The 22,865-nt window shown below is 47.2% G+C and overlaps 1 protein-coding gene across 1 annotated transcript in view; it reads left to right on the forward strand.

Annotated features, from left to right (window-relative positions):
• Positions 1 to 22,865, forward strand: part of LOC149434820 (copine-7-like) — a 132,896-nt gene that overhangs the window by 23,119 nt on the left and 86,912 nt on the right. The window contains exon 2 of the mRNA XM_089663333.1: positions 10,946 to 11,877. Coding sequence (XP_089519459.1) covers positions 11,698 to 11,877 — 180 coding nt within the window. The 5' untranslated portion in view covers positions 10,946 to 11,697. The remainder of the gene's footprint in view (positions 1 to 10,945; positions 11,878 to 22,865) is intronic.

Here is a 22,865-nt window from a genome sequence, read left to right on the forward strand (position 1 = left end):
GATGCTAGAACTCTGTTCTGCTGGCTGTGAGATGCTGGAACTCTGTTCTGCTGGCTGTGAGATGCTAGAACTCTGTTCTGCTGGCTGTGAGATGCTGGAACTCTGTTCTACTGGCTGTGAGATGCTAGAACTCTGATCTGCTGGCTGTGAGATGCTGGAACTCTGTTCTGCTGGCTGTGAGATGCTGGAACTCTGTTCTGCTGGCTGTGAGATGCTGGAACTCTGTTCTGCTGGCTGTGAGATGCTAGAACTCTGTTCTGCTGGCTGTGAGATGCTGGAACTCTGTTCTGCTGACTGTGAGATGCTAGAACTCTGTTCTGCTGGCTGTGAGATGCTGGAACTCTGTTCTGCTGGCTGTGAGATGCTGGAACTCTGTTCTGCTTGCTATGAGATGCTGGAACTCTGTTCTGCTGGTTGTGAGATGCTGGAACTCTGTTCTGCTTGCTGTGAGATGCTGGATCTCTGTTCTGCTTGCTGTGAGATGCTGGAACTCTGTTCAGCTGGCTGTGAAATGTTGAAACTCTGCTCTGCTGGCTGTCAGATGCTGGAACTCTGCTCTGCTGGCTGAGATGCTGGAATGCTGCTATGTTGGATGTGAGATGCTGGAACTCTATTCTGCTGGCTGTGAGATGCTGTAACTCTGTTCTACTGGCTGTGAGATGCTGGAACTCTGTTCTGCTTGTATGAGATGTTGGAACTCTGTTCTGCTGGTTGTGAGATGCTGGAATTCTGTTCTGCTTGCTGTGAGATGCTGGATCTCTGTTCTGCTTGCTGTGAGATGCTGGAACTCTGTTCAGCTGGCTGTGAAATGTTGAAACTCTGTTCAGCTGGCTGTGAGATGCTGGAACTCTGTTCAGCTGGCTGTGAGATGCTGGAACTCTGTTGAGCTGGTTGTGAGATGCTAGAACTCTGTTCTGTTGGTTGTGAGATGCTGGAACTCTGCTCTGCTGGCTGTAAGATGCTAGAACTCTGTTCTGTTGGTTGTGAGATGCTGTAACTCTGCTCTGCTGGCTGTGAGATGCTAGAACTCTGCTCTGCTGGCTGTGAGATGCTAGAACTCTGCTCTGCTGGCTGTGAGATGCTGGAACTCTGTTCTGTTGGTTGTGAGATGCTGGAAGTCTGCTCTGCATGTACGGAGATGCCAGAACTCTTCTTTACTGCTTTTGAGATGTAGGGAATGTTGTACCATGGGATGCCATGTTGTATGACATGGTTGTGCTGAAAATTGATGAAAATCCATTGAGATTAACCAAAAGACAAAAATAAATTAAAAACCTGCAACCTCAGAGCCAGAGGAAGGAAATAAAAGGACCCCATAAAACATGACTCAGTTTGCTCTAACCGGGAAAAAGTCCATCCGAATCCCAAAGGTAGTTCCTGGATCCAATGTGATTCTGGGACTCTACTGTCTCCACCGACTTGCTGTACGAAATTGAGCTGTAAGTTTGCTGCGTCACCAACTATAACTTACTGGAGGTCTTCTAGATGGGACAGAGTACCAGTCCGCTAGTACCAGTCCGCTAGTACCAGTCCGCTAGTACCAGTCCGCAAGTACCAGTCCGCTAGTACCAGTCCGCTAGAACCAGTCCGCAAGTACCAGTCCGCTAGTACCAGTCCGCTAGTACCAGTCCGCTAGTACCAGTCCGCAAGTACCAGTCCGCTAGTACCAGTCCGCTAGTACCAGTCCGCAAGTACCAATCCGCTAGTACCAGTCCGCTAGTACCAGTCCGCAAGTACCAGTCCGCTAGTACCAGTCCGCTAGTACCAGTCCGCAAGTACCAGTCCGCTAGTACCAGTCCGCTAGTACCAGTCCGCTAGTACCAGTCCGCAAGTACCAGTCCGCTAGTACCAGTCCGCTAGTACCAGTCCGCTAGTACCAGTCCGCTAGAACCAGTCCGCAAGTACCAGTCCGCTAGTACCAGTCCGCTAGTACCAGTCCGCTAGTACCAGTCCGCAAGTACCAGTCCGCTAGTACCAGTCCGCTAGTACCAGTCCGCAAGTACCAGTCCGCTAGTACCAGTCCGCTAGTACCAGTCCGCAAGTACCAGTCCGCTAGTACCAGTCCGCTAGTACCAGTCCGCAAGTACCAGTCCGCTAGTACCAGTCCGCTAGTACCAGTCCGCTAGTACCAGTCCGCAAGTACCAGTCCGCTAGTACCAGTCCGCTAGTACCAGTCCGCTAGTACCAGTCCGCAAGTACCAGTCCGCTAGTACCAGTCCGCTCCCCTGTATGTGAGGTCCCCAATTTGTGTCAGTGCGATGTCCCGCTTTCCCAATGGTTGGGTTCTGGTGACCCGCCTCGGTTCTAAGAAGCTGTAGTTCTTCTTTTCTTAGCAGGACTTCCATAAGCAGTTCAGTGCATTACCTACCAAATGCGACTGTTATTGTATCCGAGAGCGGCATGAAACCCCCTGAATGGTGTTCTGTACGGCACACGGCTTTTCAGCAATGTCTAAAAGAAATCCATTTCGGAAATTCAGGTCACAGGATCAACATTATGCTTTACAGAGTGCAGGAAGGATACAGAACATACACAGATGGCAGCACAGCAAATCTATAATATACAAATAAAGCATTGATGTAATATGAATTAGATCTAAAATGAGAATCTCCTGCAAGATTTATGTTCCTTTACATACACTATATTGCCAAAAGTATTGGCCCCGCCCTTCATATCATGTGATTCAGGTGTTCCAATCCCCTCCCAATCATGTGATTCAGGTGTTCCAATCCCCTCCATATCATGTGATTCAGGTGTTCCAATCCCCTCCCAATCATGTGATTCAGGTGTTCCCATCCCCTCCATATCATGTGATTCAGGTGTCCCAATCCCCTCCCAATCACGTGATTCAGGTGTTCCAATCCCCTCCATATCATGTGATTCAGGTGTTCCAATCCCCTCCATACCATGTGATTCAGGTGTTCCAATCCCCTCCATATCATGTGATTCAGGTGCTCCAATCCCCTCCGTATCATGTGATTCAGGTGTTCCAATCCCCTCCATGGACACAGGTGTACACAATCAAGCCCCTAGGCATGCAGACGGCTTCTACAAACATTGGTGAAAGAATGGGTCGCTCTCAGGAGCTCAGTGACTCCAAGCGTGGTCCCGTGATAGGTGGCCACCTGGGCAATAAGTCCATCCGTGACATTTCCTGGCTACTAAATATTCCACACTCAACTGTTAGTGGGATTACAACAAAGTGGAAGCCACTGGGAACAACAGCCACTCAGCCACCAAGTGGTAGGCCACGTCACATGACAGGGCGGGGTCAGCGCATGCTGAAGCGCACAGTGCGCAGAAGTCGCCAACTGTCTGCAGAGTCAATAGCTAAAGACCTCCAAACTTGGTGTGGCCTTCAGATGAGCCCAACAACAGTGCGTAGAGAGCTTCATGAAATGGGTTTCCATGGCCGAGCAGCTGCATCCAAGCCTTCCATCACCAAGTGCTATGCAAAGCATCAGATGCCGTGGCGTAAAGCACGCCGCCACTGGACTCTAGAGCAGAGGAGGCGTGTTCTCTGGAGCGACCAATCACGCTTCTCTGTCTGGCAATCCAATGGACGTGTCTGGGTTTGGCGGTGGCCAGGAGAACGATACTTGTCTGACTGCATTGTGCCAAGTGTAAAGTTTGGTGGAGGGGGGATTATGGTGTGGGGTTGTTCCTCAGGGGTTAGGCTTGGCCCCCTAGTTCCAGTGAAGGGGACAATTTCATGCTCCCAACTTTGTGGGAAGAGTTTGGGGATGGCCCCTTCCTGTTCCAACATGACTGCCCACCAGTGCACAAAGCAAGGTCCATAAAGACATGGAGGAGCCAGTTTGGGGTGGAGGAACTTGACTGTCCTGCACAGAGTCCTGACCTCAACCCCATAGAACACCTTTGGGATGAATTAGAGCGGAGACTGCGAGCCAGGCCTCCTCCCCCGACATCAGTGCCTGACCTGACAAATGTGCTTCTGGAAGAATGGTCCAATCTTCCCATAGACACCCTCCTAAACCTTGTGGACGGCCTTCCCAGAAGAGTTGAAGCTGTTATAGCTGCAAAGGGCGGGGCCAACTCAATATTGAACCCTACGGACTAAGACTGGGGGGCCATTAAAGGTCATGTGTGTGGGAAGGGCGGGGCCAACTCAATATTGAACCCTATGGACTAAGACTGGGGGGGCCATTTAAGGTCATGTGTGTGGAAAGGCCGGCGGCCCAATACTTTTGCCATTATTATGGTCCTCTGTTCCATAATATGATTTTCTAAGTTTCATGCAGTCCCTCATTTCACCTCTAGGAGTCGTTGGTGGTACTGCTGTTCATTTTATCCATTTGGCTTGTAGTAAATGTCTTCCTGCAGCACAAAAAAACCAATTAGAGAAACAAACATTCCACCCAAATATGTGATAAATGTGTTATGTGATAGCGGAGTCATTGTAATCAGTGGAGACAACCAGGGATGTAGAATTGTATGTTATGTCGGAGAAATGACATCCCCTTTAAGGCTTAATAATACTTTCATTTGTTTTCTGTCTTTTCTGTTTCATGTTCATATCTTTAGTTTTAATAATATCCTCTATTCCTCCTCCGGCTCTGCGGCTGGGTTTGTTGAAACAGAGATCTCCTTCCAATATTCAGAATTCAAACTTAATGCTACATAGTTAGTCTGGCTGAAAAAAGACAAAAGTTAATCCAGTTCAACCTTAAAAAAAATAAAAGTTATAATCCTAAACCCACAGTGGATCCAGAGGAAGGCAAAGAAACTCAGCAAAGCACGATCCAATCTGCTCCTGCAGGGGAAAAAAAATTCACACAGAGCGCAGAGGTCAGAGTACATAACACACAGAGTGCAGAGGTCAGGAGTACATAACACACAGAGTGCAGTTGTCAGGAGTACATAACACACAGAGTTCAGAGGTCAGGAGTATATAACACACAGAGTGCAGAGGTCAGGAGTACATAACACACAGAGTGCAGAGGTCAGGAGTACATTACACACAGTGCACAGAGGTCAGGAGTATATAACACACAGAGTGCAGGAGTACATAACACACAGAGTGCAGGAGTACATAACACACAGAGTGCAGAGGTCAGGAGTACATAACACACAGAGTGCAGAGGTCAGGAGTACATAACACACAGAGTGCAGGAGTCAGGAGTACATAACACACAGAGTGCAGAGGTCAGGAGTACATAACACACAGTGCACAGAGGTCAGGAGTATATAACACACAGAGTGCAGAGGTCAGGAGTATATAACACACAGAGTGCAGAAGTATATAACACACAGAGTGCAGAGGTCAGGAGTATATAACACACAGAGTGCAGGAGTATATAACACACAGAGTGCAGAGGTCAGGAGTACATAACACACAGTGCGCAGAGGTCAGGAGTATATAACACACAGAGTGCAGAGGTCAGGAGTATATAACACACAGAGTGCAGAAGTATATAACACACAGAGTGCAGGAGTACATAACACACAGAGTGCAGAGGTCAGGAGTACATAACACACAGAGTGCAGAGGTCAGGAGTACATAATACACAGAGTTCAGAGGTTAGGAGTACATAACACACAGAGTGCAGGAGTATATAACACATAGAGTGCAGGAGTACATAACACACAGAGTGCAGAGGTCAGGAGTACATAATACACAGAGTGCAGAGGTTAGGAGTACATAACACACAGAGTGCAGGGGTATATAACACACAGAGTGCAGGAGTATATAACACACAGAGTGCAGAGGTCAGGAGTACATAACACACAGAGTGCAGAGGTCAGGAGTATATAACACACAGAGTGCAGAGGTCAGGAGTACATAACACACAGAGTGCAGAGGTCAGGAGTACATAACACACAGAGTGCAGAGGTCAGGAGTATATAACACACAGAGTGCAGAGGTCAGGAGTACATAACACACAGAGTGCAGAGGTCAGGAGTACATAACACACAGAGTGCAGAGGTCAGGAGTACATAACACACAGAGGTCAGGAGTATATAACACACAGAGTGCAGAGGTCAGGAGTACATAACACACAGAGTGCAGAGGTCAGGAGTATATAACACACAGAGTGCAGAGGTCAGGAGTACATAACACACAGAGGTCAGGAGTATATAACACACAGAGTGCAGAGGTCAGGAGACATAACACACAGAGTGCAGAGGTCAGGAGACATAACACACAGAGTGCAGGAGTATTAAATATTTAAAAACTAAAGTAATGAACATTTTTATTTCATTTTACTCTATATCCCTAATCATAATAAAGACGGTAAATATACGCACACAACTGTGCATTCCTTTTATTGGGATTCAATGGCACTGATCTACAGAAAATCGATCATAATGGTTTAAGTGAAACTAAATCCTTTAGTGGAAAATTGATGTCAGGAATCGATGTTTCTTCTGCAATAAGAAGTTCTTATTCTACTTGCTGGCAATCCTCTGAGTATTGTACATTGAGCTTCTCATCCACACTCACTGAACATTCTCAGCATGCCTTGGTCCATTAATGTAAGTCTCACACACAGGAGTTACATCATCCTGGGAAAGCCAATCAAGACACAAAACCTAGAAGAAAATTGGGCAAAATTTGATAGAAGATGTCAAACCTGGACGAAAACTGGGCAAAAATTGAGAGACGACACCAAACCCAGAAGAATATTGGGCAGAAATTGAGAGAAGACAACAAACCCGTAATAGAACAGCAAAAATATGAGAGAAGACACCAAACCTGGAAGAAAATTGGGCAAAAATTAAGAGATGACACCAAACCTAGAAGAAATCTGGACAAAAACTGAGAGAAGACATCAAATCTGGCAGAAAACTGAGCAGAAATTGAGAGAAGACAACAAACCCAGAATAAAAAAGCAACAAAATGAGAGAAGACACCAAACCTGGAAGAAAATTGGGCAAAAATTAAGAGAAGACACCAAACCCAGAATAAAACTGGGCAATAAATTGAGAGAAGACACCAAACCCCAAAGAAAACTGAGCAAAAATTTGGGAGAAGACACCAAACCTGGAAGAAACCTGGCCAAAAAATTGATAGAAGACACCAAACCTGGAAGAAAACTGAGCAAAAAAGTGAGAGAAGACACCAAACCCAGAAATAAACTGGTCACAAATTTAGAGAATACACCAAACCCAGAAGAAAACTGTGAAAAAAAGTAAGAGAAGACACCAAACCTGGAATAAAATTGGGCAATAAATTGAGAGAAGACACCAAACCTGGAAGAAAATTGGGCAGAAACTGAAAGAAGACACCAAACACCAAAGAAAACTGGGCACAAGTTGAGAGAAGACACCAAACCCAGAAAAAAACTGGGAAAAAATTGAGAGAAGACACCAAACCCCAGAGAAAACTGGGCACAAATTGAAAGATGACACCAAACCCCGAAGAAAACAGCAACAATTTGAGAGAAGACACCAAACCTGGAAGAAAACTAAGCAAAAATGGAGAGAAAACACCACACCTGGGAGGAAATTGGGCAAAAATTGAGACAAGACACCAAACCCAGAAAAAAATGGTCAAAAATTTAGAGAGTACACCAAAACCCAGAAGAAAACTGGGCAAAAAAGTGAGAGAAGACACCAAACCTGGAATAAAATTGGGCAATAAACTGAGTCAAGACACCAAACCTGGAAGAAACCTGGGCAAAAAAATTATAGAAGACAACAAACCTGGAACAAAACTGGGGAAAAAATTGATAGAAGACACCAAGCCTAAAGAAAACTGGCCAAAAATTGAGAGAAGACACCAAACCTGGAATAAAACTGGGCAACAATTGAGGGAAGACACCAAACCTGGAAGAAAATTGGGCTATAATGTCATGGAACGGCGAGGGAGATCACAGTCAACCCAGCGCTGGAGGGGTCCCTTTGGTAGGTAAGTCCACCATATTGGGCAGGGACGCTGTTCCTAGTTGCACAATGTAGCAACAACTCACCCAACTTTAGTTCCACTTTATGTGGAGAAACATCGAAATACTGTGTCAAATTATTTCCAAATAAAAACCTAAAAGGTCTAAGAAGCAACCTAAGGTGCTGATGGTACTTGTGAAGAACCAGAGCTTTGAGGAGACTGGAGAGGCCTCCCATGGGAAGACTATAACCCAGATGCCTCAAAAAGCTGGACTTTGATGGAACAGCGATAGGAAGAAAGCTGAGGAACGCTGAGATGTGCGGTAGTCAGGCAGTTAAGAGGGCAGCAACTTCAACACTTCAGCTTGATGGCCAGGGTTTAAAGGTCATCTGAAGACTGAGAGTTGTTGCCTTTTTAACTGCCTTCCTGCACCACGTAGTGTCTCCTAACGTTTGAACACCTAAGCCCTGTAGTCCTCACATTGCTCTTAGCTGGAGGGTTTTGTGATCTGATGCTCCATATTTAGGATGTTGTATACAAGGTCAGCCTATCAGACTCCAGGTAACCTTTGACCTCTATCAAGCTGAAGAGTCTGGCTTAGAAAATGTAACCTAATAAGTGGCAATGGGAAGTGTGTGCGTGGTGGTCCTTCATGAAGGTTCTTGTTGAGACATTTCCTGTTCTTGGGTGACAACGCCCTGTAACTGTCCAAGTTGTGCTCTTGTGTTGTCACCAGGGGTGGACTGACAACTCATGGGGCCCCCGGGCAATAGGGGATCATGGGGCCCCTGTGTCCCTGCCCAAACTCTAAAAAGCCTATGAAAAAGGTACCAGGGGCATCTCATGGGGCCCCCTACTGACCCCGGGCCCTCGGGCAGTTCTCGAGTTTCCAAATGGTCAGTCCGCCCCTGGTTGTCACCCTTTCACATGGGCTTCTGATTGGGGACTACAAGTGGCTGTCTCTTCACACATTACACACACATCATCCACTGGTGTCACCATCAGGAAACCATGAGAAATGCCATGAAGTGATCACCGGAGTGCATGTAGACAGGGTGTGACTGCAAAGAGGCTGCAGGAAATCAGCAGCACTGAGAGGCAACAAAGGAAAAAATGGTGAAAATAAGTAATTTTTTTACAAATAAAAGGCAGTTGTTTGTGATTTGGGGTGAGCTTGGATGTTCGGGTCCCAGTCTGAACCTACCTGGAAGGTGTCTCCAGTACTCAGCATTCCCCACCCCGCGGCCAATGTTCACATGTGACTGCAGGGAAGGAAATGCCTTGGCTGCACATTGTTGGCCCAGTACAGGGACAGCTTCCTGGCGGGCTTGTTCACGTGGATTCGGACTAGGATCCGAACAAGCCCGAGCTCATCCCTGGGGCCCCAATCACACCTGAGTGTTTTGTAGTGCGAAGCTCCAAAATGCTCAGGGGAAAAAAAAACAATCTTACTCTATGGAAAGTTTTGGAGCTACTTTTGTAGCTCAATTTGGGCAGATTTGCACATTTTTGGCACGTTTTTATTCCCATAGAAGAGAATAGAAACGCCGATTGGCATGTTTAATGCGCATTTTGCGTGATTATCTTCTTAAATGAAATAATGAAAAAAAATAGTAATAATATATGAATAAATAAATGTAAAATAAATTCACATATAAATAAAAATGATAAATAAATAATAGATAACCCCTAACCTTAAAAAAATGAAATAAATTATTAATAGTAATGATAATAATAATAATAATAATAAACACCTGAACAAAAAAATACATTATTATTATTATTAATTAATAATAATAATAATAATAATAATAAAATTATTGTTATAAGTATTTTATTACTTTTTTTTAGGTTTTTGGGGGTTAAGGTTATGAGCTAATTATTATTATTTTTTTTATTACAAGTATTTATTTATGATAATTTTTATTTTGTGTATTTATTTTACATTTATTATTAATATTATTATTATTATCATCATCATTATTATTATTATTAATAATAATAATAATAATAATAGTTATAATGTATTTTTTGTTTGGGTTTAGGTGTTTATTAATATTATTAGTAATAATAATAATAATATAATAAATACATGTAAAATTATTATACAGTATTATTATGCAGTATTTATAAAGCGCCAACAGTTTGCTCAGCGCTGTACATTAATAAATACATAAGTATAATAATAATAATAATTTGTTTAATATATTTTTTAAGCCTTAGGGGGTTAAGGTCAGGGGTTAATTATTATGTATTTATTATTACATAGTATTTATTTATGATTATTTTTATTTATTTGTGTATTTAGTTTACATTTATTTATTCATTTATTATTATTATTGTTTACCCTAACCCTTACAATAAATAAATAAATAATAAGAAAATAATAAATAAAATACTAACCCCAACCCAAACCCTAACCTAACTTTAACTCTAACCCCTTACCCTAACAACAAACAAAATAATATAATAATAATAATAAAATAAATAAAAGCTGATGGAAAATCTGAAGCAGATACACCCAGCAACAAATGGTGCAACAGATGATATTTTTCTCTATTGGCTAATCAAAAAACGCCGAAGCTCAAAAATGGCTAAAAACGCTGTATGAAAATGTGCAAAAAAGGCCAAAAAATTGCGGTAAAATATGTGTGAAAACCTCTACTCTCAGATGTGAATGGGGCCCATATGTGATAGATGGAGCTTTAGCAACAAAATGTTAAGTTATTGTCACTGTTTCATCCTTTTATAAATGAGGCCGAATCCACATTAATAAGGAAGCCAACTTCCGATTGGCTGTTATGGACAGGCCCCCCCCCCCCCCCGTTGTTCGTACGCAGCGGTTCGATAATGAGCAGAGTAATCCCGAATGAAGAGCTGACATGATAACTGTCTCAGAAATCTGTCATCTGTCTTCAGATGTTGACCTGAATGACTTCTGAAGCTCGATGATGGAATGACACCCTGGAGTCTCTGACACATTATTATCTCTGCATAGTACAGATGTGGGTTGCCATCTTGCATGGTTCTGCTCCCTCTGGGATATGTCATCTCAGCCCTGAAGATACATGACAGATTTCTTTTTTTGTCTCGTAGGAAGAAACAAGCTCACATGCCTCCTCCTCGTTTCATCTTCTCGGAAAGGTTGGTCTATTGTTTCGCTCCGCTGGGATTGGTGTCATCAAAGCCCAAGAAAACATTGTGATAGTATCGCCATCTGCAAGGGCATCCCCAACCACCTCCAGTCATACAAGAGAGACTTCTCGAAACAACGGAGAGATTTCTCACCGCGCCTAATAAATATCTCTGGGCTCGGATGATCTCTGGGTGAGGAACGCAAGACCTGCTCCTGGCAAATATATTGATTGGCAACTAAAAATAAAAAAAACTCTTTAAAGCCTTGGGCAAGGTTCAAGGAGGAAGAGCGGGACAGATATCATGGGCCAACGTCATTAAAAAAAAGTCAAGTTTTCAGTTTTGACCCGCTAATGTTGACCTCGTGGGCTTTGATAAACCAACTGGTATGTTCTAGAAGGATTATTGAGCATAAAATCCAAAGCCAGACCAAGTGAATCGACCAATGTCTCATTACTCGGAGCGAACCTTCATCCTTTTCCCATCCCAGGTCCTACACTGAAATATTAGGAAATTGCTGGAGTCAGAGAAGTTGGGACACCATCTTTCGAGGTCTTCAAAGAACTTCCATGGTCCAGAAATTCCTAGGAACAGTCGCTGAATGGAGGGCACAGCCTTCTACTGACCAACATCTGGAGGTCCCACCATCCTTTCGTTACTTCTTTGCCTTTTCTCTCCAGTTTCTTACGGTTTAGTGACTTTTTTTTGGCGAGATGATGATGAATGAGATTCCAGATTTGGCCTCGCCCTCCTCCCTTGGGGTTGTCACAGCCAACTGTGTGTCCAAAGTGGAGCTTCGTGTGTGCTGCAAGAACCTGCTAGATAGGGACACGCTCAACAAGTCGGACCCATGTGTCCTGCTCCTCATGCAGTCTCAGGGCCAGTGGATGGAGGTAAGAAAGATGGTAGAACTTCTTGTGGTCCAGGTAGGAGCTGCTGTTGCTGAGAGGTAGTCAACCATGTGACCAGGACACCTCCGTCTGATTGGTTAGTCTCAGCTGACAAGTCAGCGACTGGTTTTTGATCACATGGCTTCCTATCTTCAGGGAGAACTGCTTATGAAGTTTTGGTTTCATCTTTATTCAGTCGGCCTTTAAAGCAACGCTTTCAAAACTGAGGCCCAGTTACCAGATGTGGCCCTTTGCTTGCCTTTATCCAGCCCTTGGGGCTCTATTCCTCCCACTGACACCATGATGGGGCACTATTCCTCCCACTGACACCAATGATGGGGCTCTATTCCTCCCACTGATACCAATGATGGGGCACTATTCCTCCCACTGACACCAATGATGGGGCACTATTCCTCCCACTGACACCATGATGGGGCACTATTCCTCCCACTGACACCAAAAATGGGACACTATTCCATCCATTGACACTAACGATGGGGCACTATTCCTCCCACTGACACCATGATGGGGCAATATTCCTCCCACTGACACCAATAATGCAGTACTATTCTTCCCACTGACACCAACAATGGGACACTATTCCTTTCATTGACACCAATGATGGGGCACTATTCCTCCCACTGACACCAAGGATGGGGCACTATTCCTCCCACTGACACGAATGATGTGGCACTATTCCTCCCACTGACACCAATGATGGGGCACTATTCCTCCCAGTGACACCAATGATGGGGCACTATTCCTCCCACTGACACCAATGATGGGGCACTATTCCTCCCACTAATACCAATGATGGGATACTATTCCTCCCACTAACACCAATGATGGGGCACTATTCCTCCCACTGACACCAATGATGGGGCACTATTCCTCCCACTGACACCAATGATGGGGCACTATTCCTCCCACTAATACCAATGATGGGGCACTATCCCTCCCACTAATACCAATGATGGGGCACTATTCCTCCCACTGACACCAACGGTGGGGCACTATTCCTCCCACTGACACCAATGATGGGGTCTGTGATGGGGACACCTGATGTATGGGGACATTGTGATGGGGGACACCTGATGTATGGGGACACCTGATGTATGGGGACACTGTGATGGGGACACTGTGATGGGGACACTGTGATAAGGGACACCTGATGGATGGGGACACTGTGATGGAGGAGACCTGATGTATGGGGACACTGTGATGGGGACACCTGATGTATGGGGACACTGTGATGGGGGACATCTGATGTATGGGGGCACCTGATGTATGGGGACACTGTGATGGAGGACATCTGATGTATGGGGACACTGTGATGGAGGACACCTGATGTATGGGGACAATGTGATGGAGGACACCTAATGTATGGAGACACCTGATGTATGGGGACAGCTGATGTATGGGGACACTATGATGGGGGACACCTGATGTATGGGGACACTGTGATGGGGACACCTGATGTATGGGGACACTGTGATGGGGGACATCTGATGTATGGGGGCACTGTGATGGAGGACACCTGATGTATGGGGGCACCTGATGTATGGGGACACCTGATGTATGGGGATACTGTGATGGGGACACCTGATGGATGAGGACAATGTGATGGAGGACATCTGATGTATGGGGACACTGTGATGGGGACACCTGATGTATGGGGACACTGTGATGGGGACACCTGATGGATGGGGACACTGTGATGGAGGACAACTGTTGTATGGGGACACTGTGATGGGGACACCTGATGTATGGGGACACTGTGATGGAGGACACCTGATGTATGGGGACACGGTGATGGGGACACCTGATGTATGGGGACACTGTGATGGGGACACCTGATGTATGGAGGCACCTGATGTATGGGGACACTGTGATGGAGGACACCTGATGTATGGGGACACTGTGATGGGGACACCTGATGTATGGGGACACTGTGATGGAGGACACCTGATGTATGGGGACACTGTGATGGGGACACCTGATGTATGGGGACACTGTGATGGGGACACCTGATGTATGGGGACACTGTGATGGAGGACACCTGATGTATGGGGACACAGTGATGGGGACACCTGATGCATGGGGACACTGTGATGGGGACACCTGATGTATGGGGACACTGTGATGGAGGACACCTGATGTATGGGGACACTGTGATGGGGACACCTGATGTATGGGGACACTGTGATGGAGGACACCTGATGTATGGGGACACGGTGATGGGGACACCTGATGTATGGGGACACTGTGATGGAGGACACCTGATGTACAGTATATAAGCACTGTGTTGTGGTACCCTGATGCAGCCTGGTAGGGGCCCCAATTTATCACTTTGCCCAGGGGCCCATGATGCTTTGAAGATGTCACTGACCTTAGGTGATGTAAGGAGGTATGTCTTTGCACAGAGCAGCATTGGAAACAGAACATTTGGTTCAATCAGCTCCTGTAGACACCACGGATGATCAGATCCCATCACACGATGGCTGAGTACGGGATGACGTCATTGGTTGACTCGCGATCATTATGATAACAGGACGATATTAAATGTCGGTGGAATTGTCGGCATTGACCTGTGTGTAGTGAGGACTAGTCTGCTATGTAAGCATGAATTATTGTCCTAATTATCACCAGCGGATTGCTGTGTAATCTGGGAGGTTAATTGCACGAGATCTGGAAATTCGATTTCACGTTTGTTCGGTTCTTTATGTGTCCTGGCAGAGCTGAGGGGAAATCGATGAAGTAATGAAGGTAATTAGCACAGGACCCTCTAATGTTCTGGAGATGACGTACCGATACAAACAGATCTTCTGCCGCCGCCGCCGTTAAATCTCAGATTCATACCGCCAACCGTTCCCGGTCAGATCTTCAGCAGAACGATTCCCCTGTTCCTGAAAAAATCAATTGAATATCAATAGTGTGCTCTGCCCCGGCGCACTACAAGTGACATGTGTGTATGATTACTGCCCGCCGACACGCCACATATTACCCGACTGATCAGGCTGCGTTCATCCAGAGGTGCTGCCACTTTTATTTCTGCCTCAGAAGCCGAAAAATATGTTCATCTGCCATGCAAAAAAATTGACTTTAAAACTGGTGCTGCGTGTGCGCTCCGTGTTCCTGTGGTGCTGCGTGTGCGCTCCGTGTTCCTGTGGTGCTGCGTGTGCGCTCCGTGTTCCTCTGGTGCTGCGTGTGTCTTAAAATATTCCTGGATTGGTATCCTCCCACTGACACCAATGATGGGGCACTATTCCTCCCACTGACACCAGTGATGGGGCACTATTCCTCCCACTGACACCAATGATGGGGCACTATTCCTCCCACTGACACCAATGATGGGACACTATTCCTCCCACTGACACCAGTGATGGGGCACTATTCCTCCCACTGACACCAGTGATGGGGCACTATTCCTCCCACTGACACCAATGATGGGACACTATTCCTCCCACTGACATCAATGATGGGGCACTATTCCTCCCACTGACACCAATGATGGGGCACTATTCCTCCCACTGATACCAATGATGGGGCACTATTCCTCCCACTGACACCAACGACGGAGCACTATTCCTCCCACTGACACCAATGATGGGACACTATTCCTCCCAATGACACCAATGATGGGGCACTATAACTCCCAATGACACCAATGATGGGGCACTATTCCTCCCACTGACACCAATGATGGGGCACTATTCCTCCCACTGACACCAATGATGGGGCACTATTCCTCCCACTGACATCAATGATGGGGCACTATTCCTCCCACTGACACCAATGATGGGACACTATTCCTCCCACTGACACCAATGATGGGGCACTATTCCTCCCACTGACACCAATGATGGGGCACTAATCCTCCCACTGACACCAATGATGGGGCACTATTCCTTCCACTGACACCAATGATGGGGCACTATTCCTCCCACTGACACCAATGATGGGGCACTATTCCTCCCACTGACACCAATGATGGGACACTATTCCTCCCACTGACACCAATGATGGGGCACTATTCCTCCCACTGACACCAATGATGGGACACTATTCCTCCCACTGACATCAATGATGGGGCACTATTCCTCCCACTGACACCAATGATGGGACACTATTCCTCCCACTGACACCAATGATGGGGCACTATTCCCCCCACTGACACCAATGATGGGGCACTATTCCTCCCACCGACACCAATGATGGGGCACTATTCCTTCCACTGACACCAATGATGGGGCACTATTCCTCCCACTGACACCAATGATGGGGCACTATTCCTCCCACTGACACCAATGATGGGACACTATTCCTCCCACTGACACCAATGATGGGGCACTATTCCTCCCACTGACACCAATGATGGGACACTATTCCTCCCACTGACATCAATGATGGGGCACTATTCCTCCCACTGACACCAATGATGGGGCACTATTCCTCCCACTGACACCAATGATGGGGCACTATTCCCCCCACTGACACCAATGATGGGGCACTATTCCTCCCACTGACACCAATGATGGGGCACTATTCCTCCCACCGACACCAATGATGGGGCACTATTCCTCCCACTGACACCAATGATGGGGCACTAATCCTCCCACTGACACCAATGATGGGGCACTATTCCTTCCACTGACACCAATGATGGGGCACTATTCCTCCCACTGACACCAATGATGGGGCACTATTCCTCCCACTGACACCAATGATGGGACACTATTCCTCCCACTGACACCAATGATGGGGCACTATTCCTCCCACTGACACCAATGATGGGGCACTATTCCTCCCACTGACATCAATGATGGGGCACTATTCCTCCCACTGACACCAATGATGGGGCACTATTCCTCCCACTGACACCAATGATGGGGCACTATTCCCCCCACTGACACCAATGATGGGGCACTATTCCTCCCACTGACACCAATGATGGGGCACTATTCCTCCCACCGACACCAATGATGGGGCACTATTCCTCCCACCGACACCAATGATGGGGCACTATTCCTCCCACTGACACCAATGATGGGACACTATTCCTCCCACTGATACCAATGATGGGGCACTATTCATCCCACTGATACCAATGATGGGGCACTATTCCTCCCACTGACACCAATGATGGGGCACTATTCCTCCCACTGACACCAATGATGGGACACTAATTATCCCACTGACACCAATGATGGGGCACTATTCATCCCACTAATACCAATGATGGGGCACTATTCCTCCCACTGACACCAATGAAGGGACACTATTCCTCCCACTGATACCAATGATGGGGCACTATTCCTCCCATTGACACCAATGATGGAACACTATTCCTCCCACTGACACCAATGATGGGACACTATTCCTCCCACTAATACCAATGATGGGGCACTATTCCTCCCACTGACACCAATGATGGGGCACTATTCCTCCCACTAATACCAATGATGGGGCACTATTCCTTCCACTGACACCAATGATGGGGCACTATTCCTCCCACTGACACCAATGATGGGGCACTATTCCTCCCACTGACACCAATGATGGGGCACTATTCCTCCCACTGACACCAATGATGGGGAACGCAGCTCTATCACAGATATCTATTTGGTACAACAATTCTCCGGAGACTCGTCCGTTGCTAACAGCCTTCAGACTAGACCAGGGTGTCCTGGAGTGAAAGCTTCCTATATGAAGACCTGTCACCATTCATTTGCTGAAAGCGCAGAACTGAGCGGACTCACAACACTAAATGGGTCCCAGCCGTACGGGCGCCACGGGGCAACCGCCTCCTCCATGCCACGGAACACACGCTCGTTATCCAAGTTCCCCGGAGCAGACGTTGTTATCATTCGCTGATTCTGAAAGGAGAGTTTGCTTCCCAATGTGAAAACATTTCCGATGTAGAAGAGCCTTTCTTGGGAGGTGGGATTTTTGGGACGTCCGTCGATCGTTCGGAGAGTAGATGGACAATCGATTTGTTCACGTTTGTTTTATGCGGTCGCGCTGCACTATTCTGTCTCTTGTTATAATTTCAGGTTTTGAGGAAAACCTTTCAGTGTTCAGCAGAGCATCCTTTTCAATGAATTCTTTTTTTTTTGGCTCTATATATTATTCGCTGTTTGTGATTGCGCAGATTGTTACATTTTGATGGTATATACCGTATACTTACATCCAAGCTGGACCAATGTCTCCGCGCAATGAAAATCATATCTAAACGTCTGCTCTAAACCGCCGCGAAAATCCAATAAAACCATCGGAAAAGGAAATGTTTTGTTATATCTGTAAAATGAGTGCAAAAAAAGCAAAAAAATCCTAAACCCCCAACAGTGACACCAGTCTGTAGATGCAGGAAAGCACGCTTGTTATACTCACTGTGGAACCTAAGGGGTTAATCCTCTGCATTGTGTAGAAAGGCTGTTTGATACTGTCTTCTCTGATCCTCCCCTTCTTCTTGTGCCCCCCTCTTATCTCCTGATAAGACATATCGTGTGGAGTCACTCTGCGCATGCTCAGTTTGGTGAGTATTGCTAGAGAGTTTTTTTTGTTTCTCCTGCACTATTCCTCCCACTGACACCAATGATGGGGCACTATTCCTTCACTGACACCAATGATGGGGCACTATTCCTCCACTGACACCAATGATGGGGCGCTATTCCTCCACTGACACCAATGATGGGGCTCTATTCCTCTACTGACACCAATGATGGGGTGCAATCAGGGGCGGACTGACCATTTGGAAACTCAGGCACTGCCTGAGGGTCAGTAGGGGGCCCCATGAGATGCCCCTGGTACCTTTTTCATAGGCTTTTTTGAGTTTGGGCAAGGACACAGGGGCCCCAAGATCCCCTATTGCCCGGGGGCCCCATGAGTTGTCAGTCCGCCCCTGGTCACTATTCCTCCACTGACACCAATGATGAGGCGCTATTCCTCCACTGACACCAATGATGAGGCACTATTCCTCCACTGACACCAATGATGGGGCACTATTCCTCCACTGACACCAATGATGGGGCGCTATTCCTCCACTGATACCAATGATGGGGCACTATTCCTCCCACTGACACCAATGATGGGGCACTATTCCTCCCACTGACACCAATGATGGGGCACTATTCCTCCCACTGACACCAATGATGGGGCACTATTCCTCCCACTGATACCAATGATGGGGCACTATTCCTCCCACTGACACCAACGATGGGGCACTATTCCTCCCACTGACACCAATGATGGGGCACTATTCCTCCCACTGACACCAATGATGGGGCACTATTCCTCCCACTGACACTAATAATGGGGCAGTATTCCTCCCACTGACACCAACAATTGGGCACTATTCCTCCACTGACACCAATGATGGGGCACTCTTCCTCCCCACTGACCCCAATGATGTAATTGGGGTCAGTGGGGACAGTCTTGAGGCACCCTTTAAAATTATGGACATTGGTGTCCTCCACAGCGATTGTGGGTGGAGCCCATCATTTTCTGGTCGGTGTAACTGAGGTCATGGCAAGGCTTGTCTCCATTGTCTATATACTTTGTGCCATAAGGGAGTGTTTCTCAACCTTTTTTCAGTCAAGGCACCCTTTAAAATCATGGACAGTCCTGAGGCACCCTCTAAAATTATGGACAATCTTGAGGCACCCTCTAAAATTATGGACAGTCCCGAGGCACCCTCTAAAATTATGGACAGTCCCGAGGCACCCTCTAAAATTATGGACAGTCCCGAGGCACCCTCTAAAATTATGGACAGTCCCGAGGCACCCTCTAAAATGATGGACAGTCCCGAGGCACCCTCTAAAATGATGGACAGTCCTGAGGCACCCTCTAAAATGATGGACAGTCCTGAGGCACCCCATTCTAAAATGTGAAAACCGATTCTAATAGTTGTATATAACACAGCAACATCCACACATGGACGACACCCGACGTTGGAGGTGATTTATTCTTCCAAAGCAAATACACTTTTGCACACTGGTACTGACTAGTATCCAAATGTTTCTCTTCTCCCTCAGTTTTTATCCATCACTGAGCTAACGTGACCCCAGCACTGATGGAGAGGGGCGGGGGAGGGTCAAACTAGAATGCTGTGCAGGCCACCGACATCCTCCTTATCAACTGATGATGTCATTGGTTGTCAGGACGCCGGTGGCTAGAAGGTCGTAATGGTGAACAATGAAAACCCATGGCTTTGTGTAACTAAAAGGCAGACTTGTTCCACCCGCTGGTTTGCATACAAGTTTTGGCCAATTTTTAGACATGTTGCCAAGGCATCCCTGAAGAAACCTCAAGGCACCCCCAAAGAAACCTCAAGGCACTCCTGAAGAAACCTCAAGGCACCCCCAAAGAAACCTCAAGGCACTCCTGAAGAAACCTCAAGGCATCCCTGTAGAAACCTCAAGGCACCCCTGAAGAAACCTCAAGGCACCCCTGAAGAAACCTCAAGGCACTCCTGAAGAAACCTCAAGGCATTCCTGAAGAAACCTCAAGGCACCCCTGAAGAAACCTCAAGGCACCCCTGAAGAAACCTCAAGGCACTCCTGAAGAAACCTCAAGGCATCCCTGAAGAAACCTCAAGGCACCCCTGAAGAAACCTCAAGGCACTCCTGAAGAAACCTCAAGGCATCCCTGAAGAAACCTCAAGGCACCCCTGAAGAAACCTCAAGGCAGCCCTGAAGAAACCTCAAGGCACCCCTGAAGAAACCTCAAGGCACCCCTGAAGAAACCTCAAGGCAGCCCTGAAGAAAGCTCAAGGCACTCCTGAAGAAACCTCAAGGCACCCCTGAAGAAACCTCAAGGCACCCTGGTTGAGAAAGTCTGCCATAAGGTGTCCCTCTCAGAGGTCCCAACCTCCTTATTCCATCCAAAATATAAAATAAAAGCCTCGCCCTCCATCCACCATAAAAGCGAGTTCTGTCCGTGTCATGCGGCTGACGATGAAATAGTTTGCCGCGTACGTGAAGGCCAATGATACATGAGAGCCGGATGTAGCGCCATTCATCTACGCTTCTTCCCCCCCACATATCTAATGAACAATGTAGAGGGGGGAGGAAGTATTTTGAACACGTATGGAATGAACATATTAAAATGTTTCATTGTCTTCCGTTGATTCCTTTTCACATTTTCTTTGAAATCTGTGGACATCTATTTTTGCACAGACGTCATTTCTGCTGAAAATACAAAAGTTCAGAGGAAAAATACACGCTAAAAGCTTTTCAGCCAACTGCGATCTCTATAATGTACATTACCGGGGGAGGGTAGCATTGGAATTGCTGCGGAGCGGGTGACACACATATAAAGAACATTCGCTGCACTCGGTGCAACCAGGGCTGCTGTTAGAAACCATGGGGCCCCATACAGCCAACCTGACAGGGCCCCCCACGCAAAAAAAAAAATCTCAGTTTACTATGCTTCAATTATGAATGAATGAATGAATGCAGTGAGTGATTGGTACTGGTCGCTCACTGAGTTCATTCAGGAAAGGAAGGTGCTGAGAAATGGGACATATTTACTGGAACCTTCCTCCACTCTCCATCCTGAGGGATCCTATTGTCCTAGTGTCTGCAGCTGCCAAAGGAAAGGAGGAAAGCTGTCAGCACTGTGGGGGTGGGGGGCACGCAGGGGGGTCTGGGCAGCAGGGGGAAACATATGGTGTACAGGGAGGGTGATGTGGGGCAATTCCTGGAACCGATCCCCTGTGTGGCTGAAAGCCAGCGGGAGGGAGAGGAGAAGAAGCCGGCTTTCAGCTGCTGCAGAGAGAGTCACACAGGGGATCGGTTCCAGTAATCACCCCTCCGATGTTCCGATCAACCTCCCTGCGTACATCTGATTCACCCAGCTGCCTGGGCCCCCCCTGCTGGCCTGGGCCCCGTACAGGAAGACTGGTGGTACCCCCTTATCCACGGCCCTGAGTGCAACCATCTGGATCAGAGGTGTCCAGCTATAGTCATCACGTGATTCCGGGACAGGAACAGGGACAAGGATAGGGACAGGGACAAGGATAGGGACAGGGACAAGGACAGGGACAGGAACAGGGACAGGGACAGGGACAGAGACAAGGATAGGGACAAGGACAGGAACAGGGACAGGAACAGGGACAGGGACAGGGACAAGGACAGGGACAAGGACAGGAACAGGGACAGGGACAGAGACAAGGACAGGGACAAGGACAGGGACAAGGACAGGAACAGGGACAGGGACAGAGACAAGGACAGGAACAGGGACAGGAACAGGGACAGGGACAGGGACAAGGACAAGGACAGGGACAGGGACAGAGACAAGGATAGGGACAAGGATAGGGACAGGGACAGGGACAGAGACAAGGATAGGGACAAGGACAGGGACAGAGACAAGGATAGGGACAGGGACAAGGACAGGGACAGAGACAAGGATAGGAACAGGGACAAGGACAGGGACAAGGACAGGAACAGGGACAGGGACAAGGACAGGGACAGGGACAGAGACAAGGATAGGGACAGGGACAGGGACAGGGACAAGGACAGGAACAGGGACAGGGACAGGGACAGAGACAAGGATAGGGACAAGGACAGGAACAGGGACAGGAACAGGGACAGGGACAGGGACAAGGACAGGGACAAGGACAGGGACAGGGACAGGAACAGGGACAGGGACAAGGACAGGGACAAGGACAGGAACAGGGACAGGGACAGAGACAAGAATAGGGACAAGGACAGGGACAGAGACAAGGATAGGGACAAGGACAGGGACAGGGACAGAGACAGGGACAAGGACAGGGACAGGGACAGAGACAAGGATAGGGACAGGGACAAGGATAGGGACAGGGACAGATGTCGGCGATGTGCACTAAACATGATTATAGTTTGATGTAAGAACAGAAAACATGACAACTCCATGAAAGGACCAGGAACCTAGGTGGGTGCCTAGGGCCCACTGGGGCATCATTGGTATCATTTCCTTAAAGAAGAACTTTTTCTTTCCATGCAGGTGGGCTG

Source organism: Staurois parvus, unplaced genomic scaffold (assembly GCF_062004578.1).
Source record: "Staurois parvus isolate SC_StPar_1 unplaced genomic scaffold, SC_StPar_1.0 ptg001667l, whole genome shotgun sequence".
Classification (NCBI taxonomy): Eukaryota; Metazoa; Chordata; class Amphibia; order Anura; family Ranidae; genus Staurois; species Staurois parvus.